At 32.6% G+C, this 18,267-nt stretch overlaps 2 protein-coding genes across 3 annotated transcripts; both read left to right on the forward strand.

Annotated features, from left to right (window-relative positions):
• Positions 1 to 243: 243 nt before the first annotated feature.
• LOC111991498 (plant UBX domain-containing protein 10) lies at positions 244 to 2,186 on the forward strand. 2 transcript variants are annotated; one of them, XM_024023271.2, is made up of 4 exons: positions 247 to 953; positions 1,258 to 1,431; positions 1,534 to 1,728; positions 1,808 to 2,186. In XM_024023271.2, exons 1-4 carry the CDS (start codon positions 402 to 404, stop codon positions 2,033 to 2,035), a joined length of 1,149 nt encoding a protein of 382 aa, XP_023879039.1. In that variant the 5' UTR covers positions 247 to 401; the 3' UTR covers positions 2,036 to 2,186. The 2 variants fall into 2 exon arrangements, with proteins under 2 accessions (XP_023879040.1, XP_023879039.1); XM_024023272.2 differs by lacking the exon at positions 1,534 to 1,728 and having other exon boundaries at positions 244 to 953.
• A 5,755-nt stretch (positions 2,187 to 7,941) lies between these two features.
• LOC111991491 (protein neprosin) lies at positions 7,942 to 17,198 on the forward strand. The gene is made up of 6 exons (XM_065761000.1): positions 7,942 to 7,957; positions 14,439 to 14,659; positions 15,261 to 15,425; positions 15,701 to 15,754; positions 15,836 to 15,982; positions 16,547 to 17,198. The coding sequence occupies exons 1-6, from the start codon at positions 7,942 to 7,944 to the stop codon at positions 16,922 to 16,924; spliced, it is 981 nt and encodes a 326-aa protein (XP_065617072.1). The 3' UTR covers positions 16,925 to 17,198.
• Positions 17,199 to 18,267: the final 1,069 nt, after the last annotated feature.

Below are 18,267 nucleotides of genomic sequence, written 5' to 3' on the forward strand. Positions count from 1 at the left end.
TCAACCTATCAACGGAGGATTCAACAACTACATGAATCTCAGAATCTCTTCCAATATTAACGGTGGATTCGTTCACAAGTAAAGCATCCTCTTTCAACTCTGTAGAAGCCAAAAAGAAGAGGCATCTTGGTATTTTTTTAATGCCATGTGTCTCTCTTTATTTAAAAGTTACCTAAGAAAATGAAAATTATTTGCCATGCCGAATAATTTTTTTTGTCACCATGCATCACTTTTCTGCCTTAAAAAGTCCCAACAATATGGCCTCAGTACACCACCACTCTTCAAAGCAAAGCTGCGCGTACTATGAGTCTATAACACCCTTTTTTTCTTTTGCTTTCTCAATTAGTGGTCATCGATCTTTGTGGTAGTATAGTGTGTGTGTGAGTACTAAATAGAGAGCAATGTCATCGATTTTGAGAGACAATAGGAGAGCAGGCAATGCACTTGTACGCAGAATGGTAAGCCTTCCAAGGAACATTATAGGTGGATTTTCAAGAGCAATGGGTCATGGTAGAGACCTCATGGGAATAGGAGGAAGAAGAAATCAACATGTACCTTCAAACTATCAACTGCAACATCCAGAGGAGAATATTAGTACTACTGTTCCAGAAGAGTGGGCATTTCTAACCAGTTTTGAGGATCAATACGGTTCCAACCATCCATTTTTCTATGCTTGTCAGTTCATGGAAGCCCTGAAGATAGCAGAGGATGATCAAAAGTTTATGTTCGTGTACCTTCATGCACCAGAGCACCCTTTCACTCCCTCTTTCTGTAGGGACACTTTGTGTTCAGAACTGGTGGTACAGTTTCTTGATGCTAATTTTGTTTGCTGGGGAGCACTGGCTAATAGAGAAGAAGGCTTGCAAATGGCTACAATATTGAGGCCTGCCAGTTTCCCATTCTGTGCTGTGATAGCTCCTGCCCCTGCTGATAGCATAGCAGTGCTGCAACAGGTTGGTTTGGTATTCATTTCTAGAATAAAATTTAGAGCTTTTGTTGGGCATGCTCACTTTCCTTTTCCTCTATATTAAAGCAGTAGTCGTTGTAATAAGAAAGATAAAAAGATTAAATGGCTACAATAATCAAATTGTAATAAATTTTATGCGTGTATGGTCTAATGTGATGCGATTTACTTGTTAGCTTAGTGCTAACATTGACTATGTGGCACACACACCGTTGTGTCCCATTAGCTGCTCCTAATAGTAACAATGACGATGCTTGAACTTATTGTTTTGTTCCTGTTCTGTCCATGTATAGATGGAAGGGCCAATTTCCCCTGCTGAACTGGTGGAGATTCTGCAGAGGACAATGGAGGAGAAAGGGTTGGCTTTTGGAAGTGCAAGGGCCAAGCAGGAAGAAAAGATAAGAGCGGATCGTCGCCTCAGAGAAGAACAAGATGCAGCATATCTTGCATCTCTTCAGATAGACAAGGTGTGTGATTTGTGTGCCTATATGATATTACATGCTTTAGGTCCAGTTCAACTATTAGTCTGCAAATTGACAATGAACCAATAACATTATTGCCCATCTTAGGAAAAGGAAAGATTCAAGAACTCGCTTTCAGGAGAGAGAGTTCAGAAACCAGTAGAAGCTCCTTCTAATAAACCAAATTATGATAAGCTTAGGAACAGTCAAAAACAGTATGTTCAAGTCAAAGAGGGTGCCATTAACAAAGAAACTCAATACAAAGAAGTAGCAAATAGGGGAACGAATCCTCAAGCTACCCAGGTAAGTATTTGTGCTACCAAAATAATTTATGTGAGATTAAAAGTATTTATTGTGTTAAATCATTGTTTTCATATTTCAGATTTTGATAAGGTTTCCAAATGGTGAAAGAAGAGAGCAAAGCTTCGCAAGCACAGACAAGGTCCAGTCAATATACAGATACATAGATTCATTAGGCCTCCCTGGTATTGGAAACTACAGATTGATATCAAGCTTCCCTAGAAAAGTCTATGGTGTTGATCAGATGGGAATGACTCTCAAAGACAGTGGCCTCCATCCTAGAGCAAGCCTGTTCTTGGAGGCTATGTAACATTAGTCATTGGACACATGCGCATACACGCCCACATATTCAAATGTATGAAAATTTCAGAAACATATCCAATGTATCTTTCTTTTTTTATTCAGAAAAAGAAAATAAGTGTATCTTTTTATTTATTATACAATGTGCTTTAATTTCTTCACTTGTCCCGTCATTGATGTACCATCTGTACTATGGAGCATTTGGACATTAATTCATGCTGAAACACAGATCAGGCTTAGTCAAATAAATGCTGAATTGCTGATCACAGCCATGATCAAAGAGTTCACTTATAAAAACAGCTCGCCCACAATGAGTCAATGACGTCCCAAGTGACATATATTTGTAGCTTTCTCAAAAAAGTACTCATACTTATGGTTAGGTTGCAACAATAATCCACCTGCTCGTTGGTAATCTGCTATTAAACAGGCCTTCTAAACATCTCAACTAAATTGAAATTCTCAATTGGTTTAGAAAAAGAAATAGTGGTTTCCCTCCCTCCTTTTGATGAGTGAGTTTGATCCAAAGGTGATGAAAAGATTTATACCAATGACCTCCGCTTTATAAAACATTATCCCGACCATATTATCCAATGAAATAGTGCAGATTTCTTTACTTACTATCTTGAAAAAATTATATTCGAGATCAAGAAAGTGGATTCTTTTCTTCAAATATCTTCCTCAACCTCCAATTGAAGGAAAATTCTTGCTTTATAGTGTATTTATTACCATCATAATGGAAATTAGTCACACCCCAGGTGGGTAATTAGTATTATTTTTATGCATAACATATCAATAATTTTCATTATATCAAAACATGTTTGATACACCTCATTCAACATATTTGATAGGCTGGTGTTACTATTTATTATATTGTTTCTTCTAATTTCTACCTAACTACCGTCCGTCCACTCACTTAAAATAAAGAGATTCGGAAATTTTTAATGTAACAAAGGGCATGCAGGCTGATTAGGTTATGATAATGCAGTGACCTTGATTTCATAGACTAAATCTCTTCCAGAAAAATATGCTCTCTTTATTGAAGAGAACTAGTGGGTGAATATAGGATTCTATATTTTTGTTGCTTATAACTGCAACAGTTGGATTTTGTATCTTTCTTCAAATGATCAAATCCCACATTCCAAACGGGGAACAAAGAATATGAAAAGTAGAAAAAAGCAGAATATTTAGAAAGTGATAGCTATAGTGTTGTGGTTTATTACTTGAAGATTTCTTCACTTATGGAAAGAATAAAAGAAAAAGATGAGTTTATATATATGTCATAGCTTATTTAGCTTATTGCTAAAAATATGCTAAAGTATATGTGTATTTTGGAAAAGTAAAAAAAAAAAAAAAAAGTTTTAAAAAGATGTATATAAAAATTAAAAAGCAAAATGTTTTTATCATTTTGATTCTCTTCTATCAGTTCACCTTATTCTAATTATGCATCTAATTTACAATTTGGAGTAGACATGAGAATCAAATGAGAAAATTGAAATTCAAGTTGATGTAAGAATCTAAATTTATTCTTCTTTTGGACACTTCCAGAGCAATCAAAGAGAAATGATATATTCGTGTCACCAATTTTCTTCACCAAGGTCCATAGTTCCTCAATTCTTATTCTACTAATAATTGAGGTCTAGAATTCTATCGTTATAAGTAAAAATTGACAATTTAAATTTACTCATATATGACAAATAAATAAACAAAACAACAGCTAGAAGGCGGAAAATGAGATTTTTCTTTTTTTTTTAATAAAAAAAAATTGCCTTACTGATAGTAGATAGATTGTGGAAATAGTGCGTACATTGCAATATAAGGTTAGCACCCTTAACCCCTTTCCCTCTCTCTTGTGTGTGTAAGTGTGTTTATTTCTTAAAAAAAATAATAATAATAATTGTCCCATATTGTTTAAGAGAGTGTGTTGTATATAGTATAACTTACTATGTCCTTCCTTAAAAATTACCATAACTTTTAAGTGGAGTTTGTGGTGTATATTTATGTTAAAACTCTTTCCCTCCCCCTTGTATGTGAGTGTGTTTGTTTCTTAAAAAGAAAAAGAAAAAAAAGGTTAGCACCCTTAATTCTAAACTCTAAATTAGGCAATAAATGAAAATTCATAAAGACTCCCCAACTAACAAAAATAATGTAAATAAAAACAACTAAAAATGTGTTTTGGCGTGATAATAAAAAACAATCATTATGAAGTAAACGTTACAAGTTAAAATTCTATCATATGTATATAAATAGTAATAATAATAACAACTAAATAATGGGTAGATTTGTACATTTAAGGATGTTTTTACTTTTTAAAAAAATGTTTTTTAGAGTCTTTAAATAACCAATAATGTAATTAGATGACAGCTGAAGTTCATTATTCCATTTGAGAATAATTTATTTAGCATTTTGTTAAAAAAAATTTGATGAAAGTGTGCTAAAGTATACTTGTACTTTAAAAAAAAATTAAAAAGTTATACATAAAAGTTAAATAGCAAAAGAGTAGCTTATAAGTTAGTCCCAAATACAAAAATAGAATTACTTTTAACTTATTTTCTTTTATTTAGTGGATAGCTAGAACAAGATATAGTACAACCCATTTTCTTTCGTTACTATTACCACTTAACAAAAGCATAAGCAAAAAGTTTAGATGCAATGGGCTTAGAAAATCACACCTGGGCCTACATGGAGTTATCAAAATGCGAATGGGTTGTACTATATCTTTCAATTGATTTCAAGCCCGTAGACGGTTGAGGCAGTTTTCCAACAAGCTTCTTCTAAAAAAAGCCTTTGCTTATCTCCTTAGTCCTTATTATTTATTTATTTTATTACTCTAATGGGAATAATCATTGCTCCTAAAGAAATTATAACTTTTTTTATTTATTTATAGAATTTCAGACTATAGTGTCCGCTTCTTGATTATGTTTTTTATTATCAAACTAAGACACCAGTCGATTTTTAGTGTAAGTGGAGATTAAACTCTAAATTTCTTATTTAACTATCAAAGTTTTTACCAATTGAACTAACTAAAATCCATAAGATTGAATTAGGATTACAAAGTATGAGAGGGTGAAATCAATTTTATATTTTAGGGGTGAAAGCATTAATCAAATACTGTAATTTTCATAAGTAGTAGTAATCTTTGAACAAGTTAGTAGTTTATTTACCACTTGGACCTATTCATTAAAAACAATTTATAATTATTTGTCAACTTTTTAAAGTTCAAAAGTTGAACTACATTATCTGTAATGATTAGGTTATATTTTTTCAAGATTTGTGTTGTCTTATCAATAAATCTTGCTTATCCCAAATTCATGTGCCTATAGATAATACAAAACTTAATCTGAGAATAGGTTTCACAGCATTTATTATTATTATTATTATTATTATTATTATTATTTTCAAAGCTTATTTGCTTATGTACTTCATTTTTAAAGGTCGAAATGTACCATTGTACTTATTCTAACTTTCAGTAAATTAAGCTTTCAATTAAAAAAAACCAGTCCAAATGTGCACTTACAAAATTTAAAGAAATTCTGTATTTAAAAAATTCTTTTAAATTTATTTTTTCTGTAATATTTTGTTCATCTATGTTTATGAAATTATCTTCTTTAATTTCTCTAATTTCTTATTTTACTAATTTTGTTTCTATCATTAAGTCTTGTAGAGTTACTGGTTTTATGTTCGTTCCATCTTGTTTCATTTTTGTCTTTTCTTTCTTATCTTTTTATGGACAAAGTTTAGCTACAAAATTAGTTGTAACCTTAGGCTATAAACTCACTTAATAAAATAAATATTACTGCATATTTTGAAAATCTAACCGTTGAATTACATGTTCTTTACGCTCTTAATGCATATGTCAATTTTTGTGTCAATCGTATATCATTTACTATATAATCTATAATATTATATTTTATGCATAATTTTAAATTACAAAAACTTGTAATTTAAAAATTTATTGATGACATAGCTATTGATCTTTAATTTTACTGAAATTTTGCAAACATGGAGGATATAAGAAGAAGATGCAATCTAATGGTGGATTTGTCAAAATTCACCTCCAATAAAGAGATATTAAGTGAGTTTGTAGCCTAATGTTACAATCGATGTTGTAGCTAAACTTTGTCCTCTTTTTATTTCTTAGCTTTTTCTCCTTTTTCACATTCTGTAACATGTTGTCCATATTTCTTACACTTAATACAAGCAAGAGGTATGCCTATAAAATCTTTCAATTTTAGTAAATAGTCTTTTTTATCTTTTAGGTGATTAGATAGACTATCTATCAATTTCATTATAATGCCTTTTTGTTTCCTTTTTCTTTTATTGACTTTGAGTGGGTTGATGGATTTTGGTTCTTCCTTTTTCGTTACTTGGTCTATCTCTTTTTGCTTAACATCAAACATTTCCATTAATTCATTTATTACATATTTCTCAAACTTTAATTTACTGATTTGCTTAACAGTTATATTATATCTATCACATTGTTTCTTAATATGTCCATATTGTTTACATTTATAACAAATAGTATTTTTGTGTATGCTATTTTTCTCATTATCTAATGACTCAATAGTATTTAAAACTGTTATGTCTCTTTTTCTGTCTATATCTAAAGATGAATTTAAAATTTCTATTTTTTTAGTTAATTCTGCTAAACTATTATTTTGGGTATATATCATAGATCTTTCAATTGATTTTAGTCTTTAATCAATTTTTTCCTTTAAACTATCATTTTTTTTAGGACTATTATTTGTCCATCCTTTGTTGACTAGTTCTACTAGAGTACTCATTTGTTTTTTTTTTTTTTTTTGGTGGTAAACTTCAATATATAACTCAAAGGAACTAACAGGCATCTTCCTCACAAACAGTAGCCAAACTAGCTGGAAGATTGCCTAGTACAAAAGTAAGAAATCCTAAACAATCTAGTGCGTACTTTGCTGTCACATGGGCAGCAGCATTTCCACTTCTATTAATCCAAAGAAAAAGATAGGAGAGAAAAGACTTAGCTAATAGTCTGATGTTGAAGACCTTAGTAGAGATAGCCTAAACGGGGTTGTCTGAACCATCCAAGATGGCATCGATGCTGATTTTAGAATTGCTTTCCACAGTAATGTGCCTCCAATTTTCACCATAAGCTAGTTGCAATGCCCAAAGGATTGCTTCAGTTTTAGCAAGAACAGGGAATAAGGAGGTATGCTTTTTGCCCAGACCTTAATCACAGCCCCATGCTCGTTTCTAGCAATAGCTGCTAAGGCTACCTTTGATTGGGAAATGGCTGCATCGCCATTAAACTTGATGGTGCCCACAGGTGAAGGCATCCACTTGGCAATGGTCTTACTTGGTGAAGGAACCACGTAAGGAGATAGAACCTGAGAGCACTCCATGAATTTTGCATTGATCCTTAAACAGGTTGCATGAAGATCAACAAGGCCTTTAGGATGAAGCACATCATTCCAGGTATGCCAAATTCCTTCCAATGTGAGTGCCATGTTGAGTGTAACTCGCCAAAGGTCTTGCGATTGGCATAGGGCTAGGGGGGGGGGGGGGTGTGTCTAGGATGACCTTTATAATATCACAGCCATGTTGAGTGTAACTCGCCAAAGGTCTTGCGATTGGCATAGGGCTGGGGGGGGGGGGGTGTCTAGGATGACCTTTATAATATCACTGGAGCTAGATAAAAGGATATCATCTGGTCTGAAACCCTAGCAAGCCGCAAACCAGAGGGCTTTTACTACTTAGCATCTCGAGAACAAATGAATAGCAAATTCTACCTCTTGGTTACAGAGGATATAACACGGGTTTGGAATGTCCATACGACACATAAGGTTTTCCTTCGTGGGAAGAGTATTAACAGCTACTCTCCACAAGAACATTTTTAATCTTTCCAGGCCTCTGATTTTCCAAATTTTGGACCAATTCACATCAATGGGAACCTACGCAGGTAGGTTTGGATTAGTTCTTTGTATAAGAATTTTACCGTGAAGCAACCTTTGGAGTCAGGGATCCAAGTGAGCTTATCAAGTCTAGGCCTTAATGGTGAAGGGATGGATAGAATGGCATGTGTTGAACTGGGGTTGAAGATGTCGAGCACTAGTGAGGTTTTCCAAGTGTGGTGCTCATGGTTGATGAGGTGAGCTACCTTTACGGGTGTTTGTACCAAAGACTCCTTTGTATATCTCATTTCTTACGTATAGGTTCTATCTTTACAATGGTGTCATTTAGCTTTTCAATTTTTTCTAACATCTCTTTTACTATACATTTTCTTATCATTCCTTTTTCTTTGTCTTCATCAATTATGTATAGGTTCTTCTTTTGTATAGTTTCTATAACACTAGGATTTTTTTCTTTTGTTTTCTATACGTGTTGTTCCTTCCATTATTAGGCCATCTTTTTCATTATTGCTCTCTTGTCTTTCTATATCATCTTCTTCTTGTATTATTTCTATAGGACTACTTTATTTCTTTACTTCTTTCTTACGGAATTTAATTCTTGCAATTAGTTGAAAGCTTAGGAATTTTTGTTCCTTAGGAAATTTTAGAAATTGGTTAATAAAGAAGATTTTTGTTTTGTTTTTGGAATGGGCCACCATCTACTGCTATGGGCTATGTGATTTTTTTTTTTTTTTTTTTTTGGCTCTTTGGGCCCATTTTAATTTTGGGGGCCTGGATTTTATTTTTTGGATTGAAACTGGAACCATCTACTGCTATGGGCTATGTGATTTTTTTTTTTTTTTTTTTGTGGCTCTTTGGGCCCATTTTAATTTTGGGGGCCTGGATTTTATTTTTTGGATTGAAACTGGATTTCAATTTTGAGGAGACTAGATTATTTTTTTTAGACAAAAAATTTCAAACCTATATATGTATATCTGTGTAATTTTTTCCTAAAATTTTAAGGGGAGCCATGGCCTTTGTGACCCAATGATGTCTCTTATAAAAATGAGAAATTCATGATTTAATTTGTTAGAAGGGTGTGAATTAAACTAATAGGAAAAATTTTTAAAATATAAAAACTAAAATAAAGTATTAATTTTTCCCATATGGCTCCGCCACTTACAATTGTAGAAATAATACAACCCAAATTTAAATAGCGCAACCAATCTCCTGGTCAGTTTCTCGCTCACGATAGCAATGTATTTTGTTGGGCACAAGTTACTGATATTGATATATAGCAATTGCTTGTGACTTGTAATGTGAAGCAAAAACTGGGTTTTGTTTCTTTTCATTATAAATTAGAGTTCAAATCAAAACCAAAGCGGCAACTTCTGAGTGAGACATAGTTCCTGCAAATTTCAGGCCTCACTTAAGGTTGTGAGACTATATTTTTGGTCTTTCACCAAATGACGAGCCATTATGAAAGCAATCAATTCATGTTCACTAGTCACAAATAGGGTTGTTCAAACCACCCAAAGACTTGACCCACCCGATAAATTCAACGGGATCCGAGCCGACTACCGTTTGACTTGACTACTCCAGTGGGCAAGTCAGTTGATGGTGTGCTCCCCCAAAACTCAAAAAAACTTGAACCGACTTACTAGTTTAAGATTTTTCGGTGAAAATTTCCAGATTCAGTGAGATTTCTATCGGATTTAGTTTGATCTCACCAGATCTTGTGAGATTTCTACTAGATATGGTGAAATCTCATCAGATTTTCATTGGATTTGGCGAAATCTTACCAGATTTTTGCCATTCAATCTTCAAATTTTCGCAATTTTCATATCTACGATGCTGACCAAACCAGCCACCACTCATTGAAGGCCCGATCTACTCGATTAGATCAACCTCTTAGGTCAACGGTGGTTGAGACAAGCCCTGCCTGATTAGGTCAGGCCGGGTGCAGGTTAAGCCTAAAACCAATTCAATCCAACTTGTGGACAGCCCTAATCATGAGTTTTTTCATTTAATCTTTAATTTACTTTGATTATGTATTTTTTTTTTAAACCTCACTCTTTTTAAAAGATAACTATACTTTACTTCACTTTTAATTTAAAAAAAAAAAAAACAAATAGTTGATATCATTATCATACGACAGTCGAGTACTCAACACCTAATCCATCGCTATTTGTTATTTAATAGGTTACAAACAAAATAAAACACACCTAAACCATCGCTTTTTGCATTAAGTTACAAACAAAATAAAACAAAACGAAACAAAGCAAAAACAAAAGGAAGTAGTGCCTTTCCTTGTCCGCACCGTTTTGCAAAACACCACAGCAAGTTGCTTTACCATTTCTCTAGACATGGTGACACTCGTACGTTACGTATAATATGACCATGTTGCAAGCTTCCAATGGTCAAAAATTATCTACAAGAAGACAATCACACACTACGTACCTTAAGACACAACTTTTGGGACCGCAAAATAATGAAGCGTGACCAATGTCTTATATCATCACCACAACAATATACTTCCAAGAAGTCTCCCAAAGGTCAATTTTTCGACCAGCATCATTATTGCCTTAGGTCCCTATTGATCAACCTCCACAACCATAGTGTAAGAGTAAAGTAGCTATATACAATTAAACAAATACCTTGTTAGCAATAACTTTTGCTAGCAATGTTGGTACCCATGTGATACATACTATACCAATTTAAGTTCATTATAGCTAGTTAGCTTTGAGTCTTCAAGATTTTCAAGTGGGGCACTTAAGTTTTCAGCTTTTCTTGGTAGAATAGAGTTAAATTTTTATATACGTATCAGAAAGATAACAACACATGGTATCCACTATGGCACTCTCTGCATACAAAGTAGATGATCTATCACCATCTTAGTCTATCTTCACTATGGGCACTAAGGTGTAGTGGTAATGCACTCATGTATGCTTGGCTAACAAGCATGTTGGTACCAGCTACTTGTGTGGCGTGCTTGTACCATAGGTCCATAATGGCATTGCAATTTTGACCATTTCTGGCTTATCTTGTGAAGATAAAATGATTTCAGATTAGAATTTAGGTGAACTTACTAACATTTCTTTCCAGGTCCAAAAGATCACTAAAATCTGACTAACTTTTCAATTGAACTGAATTCATATTGCAGTTTATGCTATGTTCCGGTTAAGTCCATGTGCTTTTCATTTTGAGCGGATCAAAAACCCTTAACTGTGATAGTTCCAGCTTTAAATTCACAGCCCCAACTTTAAACTGCCATAATAGATGTGACAGTTCTTAAAAGCGCTGTATTAAGTCTCTTATAGTAGTGATTTTCAAAACTGCTTAAAAGAAACTGCTATAAAACCAGTTTTTTGTAGTGGTATAATAGTAGCTAATTGTATTCACTTTTTTGGTAACCATTGGATAATTATGATTTCATTATTGCTAATTTTCACATTCTTTTGGGATGATGACCTGCATGATCACTCCTACCGCAATGGAATCTCCTTAGGGACATGGCTCTACTATTTTAGACATCGAATTTGCAAACATCGATAAGAATAATATAAAGTGAAAGTAAAAAAATTGGTTCCCATACATGAGAATGATCAAGAAGAATTACTTCAAGAGCTAGCTATGAGAATAAAATCTCACCTAAATAACTTAGCTGTTTATAGTTTACTCATACGATTCCTGTCTAGTAGCAGAACTTTGCTATTTCTATATATATATATATATATATATATTTGCTTGGTTGCTACGTAACCTTTTATAAAGCATGGCAATGGCAGCCTTTTCCAAACAGTAACATATTTTTATGTACGTACACACTGCCCTTAAACTACATTAATTTTTTTCTTTATGCTTTATATTCTATAACTAATTAACACAAACTTCAAGAGGATAAAATCTAGGAAGACATGGAAAATATACATTCTTCAAGGTTTGTGGGGTTTGGAATCTATTCTCTCTCAGACTCAAACCAAACTTTACAAAGGGGTATGAATATGTATCATACTATGGTTCCAAAAATTAAAGAACCTTATACATTGTGGTTGCATGACAGTTGGTTTTTAGAGACAGTGGACCAATATTATTCTGCAACAGTACTCTTTTATTTTTGCCGAATAGGTAGTTGAGAGAGTGAGTGGGTCTCTGTGAAAAGAAGAGAGAATTAAAGAATGGTATGAGAAAAGGAGCATTTTGAAGTGGCAAGCATCATTGCTCAGAGCCCCAGAAAAAAGAGTGACCAGGTTGAGGGCCCATACCTTTGTGCTATATGCCACATTATATTAATGCCAGGCCATGTTCAAAAAGAATTACTACTAGTAGCTTGTAGGTTTCTACATGGGAATATGGTAACTTTCAAAAGGAAAAAATGGCTTAAATTTTAAAGTATTCTGCAAACACTCATCTTACTAAAGTATTTAGCAAAATACTTCTATTTTAAAACTTAATTTCTGTGTGAAACTGATCAATATCTTCAAAATTAAGTTCTATGTGTATTATTTTAGCAGAACTCAATATTAGCAATATCGAGTTCCACTTAAATTTTTTTTATGCTAATGCCAAGTTCCAAAAACATTGATATTTTGCTAAATACATTAGAAATTTGAGTGTTTTGCTACATGATTTTTGCCGGCTTTCAAAAAGCATAGTTACAAAATTTTTATATGAAAATTTGATCATACACTTCTTCATGATCCTGGCCAATTTGGTATTTCAATTTTGATTAAATGTACTGCTTTTAACTTGCACGGTTGCACCTTCTATTGGAACCGGAAGTACTGATGTGTGTGTTGAATTTCCTTGAGTGAAAACTGAATGTAGGGGCCCTGTTTTACCCCGACAAACAAATGCCTTTTTAATATATCTTCTTCTCTTTCTCTTCAGAATTCTGGTTGAACATCTTAAAAGCTTGAGTTATGACTGACATGAACCTCAAAAAATTCAAAAAAGAATGCACCATAAACTCATGGACATCTAAAAAGTAATAAGCAGTGTTAGAGACACTAGAGAGAATGCCTTCTAATTGGTGTGATGTCATTTTCACGAGTCTATTATCAACATTATTTTTTATTTTACACTAATTACAATATGCTATCGCAACGATGATGAAAAATATCATGAAATTTTTTGCCTCAATAGAAAAGCAAAATCGTGGAACATGGAAAATCACTTCAAATCAAATCAAATCCAAAAAAAAAAAAAGAGTTGGATCCCAGGTGAGGAGAAATGTTAGAATATTAATAAAATAATTAGATTTACTTTTTTTTTTTTTAATTTGAGATAGAAATTCAACTTTAGCCTAATCTAAGAGTATATGTGTATGAAGCTCCCTTTTGGAAACTTGAATCTCAAGTCTTCCCTCCCATCCTACAAGAACTTATACTTGTGGAGTGATTATCACGCCAAGAATACACTCATTGCACATAAACTTATACGTGTAGAATAACCATCACGCTAAGATTGTAAATTGAATTCACTATTTTCACTATTTTCTAATAATATAAATAATATCTCTCAATTTCATTAGTCATTCCAATGGTACCAAAGACTTTAATGGCTTAGATAGATGTCGGCACGGTGGTCTTCGACTGCATTGACATCGTGTACCGATGATCCTGACATTCATAACATCTAGCTAGCAAGCCCCACTGATCAAATAAAGGCACTATGGTCCTACTGCATTATTATTTCCTTGTGGAATTATTACAATGATTTTATGACCCCTCTTTGGAGTAGAAAATATTATATGCCTCTTGAAAATCTGTTAAGCATGTTAGCTAGACTTTTGGAATCTATGAAGCATGCATTGCGGCCAAGGTAAAATAAAAAAATGGATGTCATAATTGTGTCAACTATCAAAGAACATTGGTTTTGTTTTTTGTGCTTGATAAAAGAAAATGTATAACTGATTATGTTAGCTTGACTTCCATCTCATTTATTTGTATTGGTGTATGCTTTTACCATTTCTAAACCAAAATTATTATTACTAGCCGCGAACCCGCGCGTTGCGCGTGATAATTATTTTTATGGTGGTTTTATTAAAAAAAAAAATTACAATTTAAACTAATCTAATAATGAGTAATGTATTTCGTAATTATATTTTTATTTATTATAAGAACAATCATAAATGTAATATAGGATCAATCCAAAACACCAAAAAAACATACACTAAAAAAAAATTAATAAAACTTATATAACAATGATTAATTGAACCAATATTAGGATAAAATTTTGTTTTTGATAATCTATTAAGGTTATTTTCTTTGTAGAAATTATAATTTCGGCCACTCAAAACATATTATCAAATAAACAATTATTAGCAAAATCTAAGAATTAAATTTCTATACATGAATTGTTATAAAATAATAATAATTAAAATAAAATTGCAAAAGTTAAAATTTGTCACCTATCCGATTATTTTTGTTTGGCTAACCTTTGCTTTTCTTTCATTTGGCTAACCTTTGCTTTTCTTTAAATAAATGGCATTATAAAGTACTTCTAGTACAACTATTAAGAGTACTTTNGTGAGATAATAAAAGTCTTCAGTTCTACAGGATCCACCAGAGAGACCAAAAGGCCTTAACACAACAGATACAGTGGCAAAGAGCTTTCAGCTATGGGCAGAATCTGGTGAATCATGTCCAGAGGGTACTGTTCCAATTAGAAGAACTACAGAAAATGATGTTCTAAGAGCAATTTCCATTGACAGATATGGAAGAAAACCAGTAAGACATGTGAGGAGAGACTCTTCAGGAAGTGGTCATGAGGTTAGTATTCTAAGGCATTTTCAAGTTTAGAAATAAGAAAATTTGGTAAATGGAAATGAAAACCGAATTCTGGAAATCTGTTTTCTTGCAAGTGATATCTTATTAAAGCTTATGCAATTTTTTTTTCCAGATTTGATTTTTGTTTCCATCATTCGAAAGGTTATGTGTTATTTTCATTTTTTTTTTTTCTCATTCCTAGAATCCTTCCACCAATAAGGCTAGTTTCACACAAAAAGCCAAGTTTCCTTTTTTCCATTTTACCTCGATCATTTAGAGTGTTTTGGAAAATAGGGAGCAGGCAAAGATAAGACCTTAATTGTAAAAATTGGCTTTGAGTTACAGAGTACTCTGTATTAGGTAATATTGAATTCATATGTTATGAATGTAATTTGGATAATGGGTATGCTACTGCTTGCTCAAGAAGTATTTTACTAGTTTTTTCTAATTCTTCTGTGCTAATATCCAAATTAGTTAAAGTCAAAGTTGCATATTAATAAAATGACTCATAATGTACCATATTCTTCTCAACCTGGACAAACTTTACTTTATGTTTCACATCTGTATATTTCAGTATCTAAGCATTGATAATTTCATATTGCAGCATGCAGTTCTATTTGTAAATGGAGATCAATATTATGGAGCAAAGGCCGGCATAAACGTGTGGGCACCTCAAGTAACTGATCAATATGAATTCAGCTTGTCACAAATTTGGATCATTTCTGGTTCATTTGGCCATGATCTGAATACCATTGAAGCTGGTTGGCAGGCAAGTCTATCATTGTGTGATGCTATGCATTTTCTTAACGAACAACCCATTGAACTTTCTCTAGTAATACTAATTAAACTTCCAAATAACTACACATGTATCATTTGAATATATTTAGTTGTCATTACTATGGTACAGAGTTTAGTTTATTCAATTGTTGACAACAAAGATTTTCATCATTTGGATTAGTTTTTGGAAGCTGTTCAACTACTCCTGGGTATTATTACAAAGGTTTTTATAGAGTTTAATAAGATATTGTGATCATATTTCTCCAGGTTAGCCCAGATCTGTATGGTGACAAGAATCCTAGGTTCTTCACTTATTGGACAGTAAGTATTATCTACTCTCTTTTTCTCTTAAATATTAGAACCATAATAACTAGTGCTGACATTTTTTCAATACAATCACAGACTGATGCATATCAAGCAACTGGATGCTACAATTTACTGTGCTCAGGCTTTGTCCAAACCAACAACAGGGTTGCTATTGGAGCAGCAATCTCTCCAAAGTCTTACTACAATGGTAGACAGTTTGATATTGGCTTAATGGTTTGGAAGGTAAGCCTTAGCTTCAATCAGTTGACAAATAATGTTACATAGTGTCTCCTTTGAACAAAATCCTTCAAAAAACATTCGGTTCAACATTGCATAATCATTCATTAGGTGGCATTAAAGAACTTAGAGGCAAAATACCTTTCTTGACAAAATTCTTTCTGATTTTTTTATTATTAAAATGTAAGATTCTCTTCTTTTCCTTTTAAAAAAGGCTTCCTGATGCATGAGCTTTTCTTCTTTAATAAAGCACTAACTTTTTTATTTTTTTAATTATTTTTTCAAAGATTGGGTTGACTCCCACCATCTATTATAAATTGAAGAATTAAAAGCATACTTTTCTTTTTTGCATTTTCCCTAATGTTTATTCTTACATTAATGGTCGTGATTTCTTTCCCTTCATTTGTCATTAAGACTGTATAATAAGATAATTGGACGCATGTTAGGGAAATTCATTGTGTTTGCCTTTATGCAGTCAAAGACATAATGAGAAATAAGGTAGACTTAAGCAATGTACATCCAAAGTTTAGCCAAAAAAGTCGCTAGAACATAAATTTTTTTTGTGTGTAGGACCCAAAGCATGGACATTGGTGGTTGGAATTTGGATCAGGACTACTGGTTGGTTATTGGCCAGCATTCTTGTTTAGTCACTTAAGAACTCATGCTAGCATGGTACAATTTGGAGGAGAGATTGTAAATTCTAGATCATCAGGTTATCACACAGCTACTCAAATGGGTAGTGGCCATTTTGCCGAAGAAGGATTTAGAAAAGCTTCTTATTTCAGAAATTTGCAAGTTGTTGATTGGGATAATAACTTGCTTCCTCTAACAAATCTTCATCTCTTGGCTGATCATCCAAATTGTTATGATATAAAACAAGGGAGAAATAATGTTTGGGGAACTTACTTTTATTATGGAGGTCCTGGAAGGAATGTGAAATGTCCATGAAGAAAGAAAAAGAAAAGCACAGGATATAGAGAGTAGCCTATATATTTTTTTCTCTATTTTATTTTATTTTATTTTATTTTGTTTTTTTTTCAAATATGAGTTTTTAGATTGCATCTTAGCCTTAACATGGTTTGGGTGTCATAAAAATTTTCCCACAAAATTCCATTTTTACTAACGAGTTACCCATTATTCATCCCACCTTTGGGAGTATGTAAATTTGTGGAAATACATATTATCAATAACAATTGAGTTGTGTGATGTTCTCAGTTCTTCACCTTTTTCTTCCAAATCCTTGAATTATATGGAAAAATAAATAAATAAATCAATGTTACGGGCAGGAACACGTTGTCAAGACCCTTAGGCCTTAAGTAATATTGGCATCCTTGTGTGCTATTTTAAAAGAAGAAAAAAAATGAGGTGTGGACTTTTTTTTTATTAAAAATATATATATATATATATATAATATATTAACCTTACTGTTTTTTTTTTAATTTATTTGTCTTCATTTTTTTAGGTAGTAATATTAAATACATGTTAGGAATATTTTGGAGTATAGAAAAGTTAACCCAAAAAAAAAAAAAAAAAAAAACTATTCCAATCATATATATAAAATTTACAATATGTTAACCTACCAAACCTACAATTGCATTGTCATTGACATTTAGAAAACCCATACCACTTTCACAAATATTTATTTTCTTCGAAAGGAAGGACAATGCAAATGTGCTAGTGGTATTTATATATGGCTTTGCATGTGCGGTGCATCAAAGAAGCAAATTCTGAAGGAAACAGACAGATTTACACATTGGACAACCTTTGCATAATATTATAATCTCTACGTTAACTTGGATCCCAGCTTTCAAACAATGAATTAACTAAAGTAGTGTATCTAAGTAAGCACAATACATTATTCATATAAGTAAGCACAACACAACAATTATTAAAAGAAACTTGAGATATTGAAATACAATGAACCCAATACCAACAACAACAAACAAGCATTTTCCTCGAACCAAGTTTGTGCTATCAAATATTGACTTGAAGTTGAGAATTGATTAATACCAAATTGGGAAACATATAATTTTCAATGTCATTTGTCTCTTTCAGTTTCTTAGAAAAACTCAGTGCCATTCCCCTTTGAGCCAGATGTCCTAATCTTAAAAAGTCAATGTCATAACCACTTAAAACATATCTTAGCCAATCCTCAAATAATCTTCAGTTGATAAAAAAACAAGGGGCAGCTTTTGCATGATAGAAGCATAATATGATGTCAAATTATTGCCTCATACTCCTAATGTTCACACTCTATAAACACCAAATATTAGTTCAAAATAAATGTGGAT

Source organism: Quercus suber, unplaced genomic scaffold (assembly GCF_002906115.3).
Source record: "Quercus suber isolate HL8 unplaced genomic scaffold, Cork oak 2.0 scaffold_390, whole genome shotgun sequence".
NCBI classification, from domain to species: Eukaryota; Viridiplantae; Streptophyta; class Magnoliopsida; order Fagales; family Fagaceae; genus Quercus; species Quercus suber.